Source organism: Nematolebias whitei, chromosome 21, assembly GCF_014905685.2.
Source record: "Nematolebias whitei isolate Nwh7 chromosome 21, NemWhi1, whole genome shotgun sequence".
Taxonomy (NCBI): domain Eukaryota; kingdom Metazoa; phylum Chordata; class Actinopteri; order Cyprinodontiformes; family Rivulidae; genus Nematolebias; species Nematolebias whitei.
Window position 1 is genome coordinate 34,950,246 of NC_056518.1, and position 1,376 is coordinate 34,951,621.

General features: G+C 45.3%; 1 protein-coding gene across 1 annotated transcript in view; it reads left to right on the forward strand.

Moving 5' to 3' along the window:
• stard9 (StAR-related lipid transfer (START) domain containing 9) overlaps positions 1 to 635 on the forward strand; it is a 19,205-nt gene extending 18,570 nt beyond the window's left edge. The window contains exon 13 of the mRNA XM_037694847.1: positions 537 to 635. Within this exon, the coding sequence (XP_037550775.1) occupies positions 537 to 635 (99 nt within the window). The remainder of the gene's footprint in view (positions 1 to 536) is intronic.
• The last annotated feature ends 741 nt before the right edge of the window (positions 636 to 1,376 follow it).

Sequence of the window (1,376 nt, forward strand, 5' to 3'; positions counted from 1 at the left end):
GTGTCAGAGTCGTGTCAGAGTCGTGTCAGAGTCGTGTCAAGTTGTGTCAGAGTCGTATTAGAGTCGTATTAGAGTCGTGTCAAGTTGTGTTAGAGTCGTGTCAGAGTCGTGTCAGAGTCGTGTGTCAGAGTCGTGTCAGAGTCGTGTCAGAGTCGTGCGACACGGCAGATGAAGGTTCACGTTCCCTCACAAGTCTGAGTGCAGCAGCTGCACCACAGTGAGATGTTGGCCTCAATGTGCAGGACTACACCCCTGAACAGAACGACCTGCACCGTGAAACTGTGGTCCAGAGGACCAGACTTCACTTCTTTAGATGTTTCTACCTGGATTACTGAGCGTGCATCTGAAGAAGTGTAGGTTTTAATGAAAGAGTTTTGAACTTTCCCTCTTTTCTCCACCAAGTTTTTTGGATCAAGACAAAACGTTTGAACAGAGACGGACTTGTCCAAACGTGACATTTCTAAACGCTGTGGTTAACAGTGTGCTGCATGGTTTGTCCTGGTGCAGATTATGTTTGATGGAGATCTTTTTTACAGCAGCGTAATCCCAGTCCATCTCTGAGTGACGAGAAAGACGGAAGTCTTTCTGAAATTGTGCTTCAGAACGAACTGAAGGTGACTTCCTGTTTTTATTAAAGTCCATCTTCTTTCATATCATTAGAAAATATCTGCTGACAGATTGACACGTGTTGGTGGCAGGTGGAGCAGCTGACGAAGGACTGGTCAGAGAGCTGGCAGGACCAGAAGCAGCTGCTGGACCAGTACAGCGTGGACATCAACAGAGACCAGGCGGGCTTCCTCATCAACTCTCTTCAGCCACACCTGGTTTCCCTGGACAGAGATGTTCTCAGCACAGGAGTTGTCTTTTATCACCTCAGGGTATGACGAGTTATGAAGAAACGCTTTGAGAGATATTTCTTATTATTGGAAGAAAAAATGTATTTGTAAACTCTTTAGATGCATTTTAAAGAAAGGTTTGTAAGATCAGTCATCCAGGTAGACACAACAAAATCAATCAACCTTTATTTCTACAGGTAAATCCCATTGAGCCTCGAGGACTCATTTACAAGAGAGACCTGATTTAACAAAGAAAGATTTGAAGAAGAAAGAAAAAGTTAACTCTTGTCATCTGGACCAGTTTGTTTACGTGAGAAACAATCTGTCTCCCATCCAGAGGACTTCTTCAGTCTAGGACCTGCCAACCAGATCTGTCCCACAGGTAGCCTTCACTGCTGTCTCAAGACAACGTCCTGCTGGAACCTCAGAAGTTTGAGCTTGTAACACGTGCAAACTGTGAACAGCCGTCCAAAACCAAACGTGTCTCACTTCAACACACTGGTCCAGATGACACACTGGTCCAGATGGCACACTGGTCCA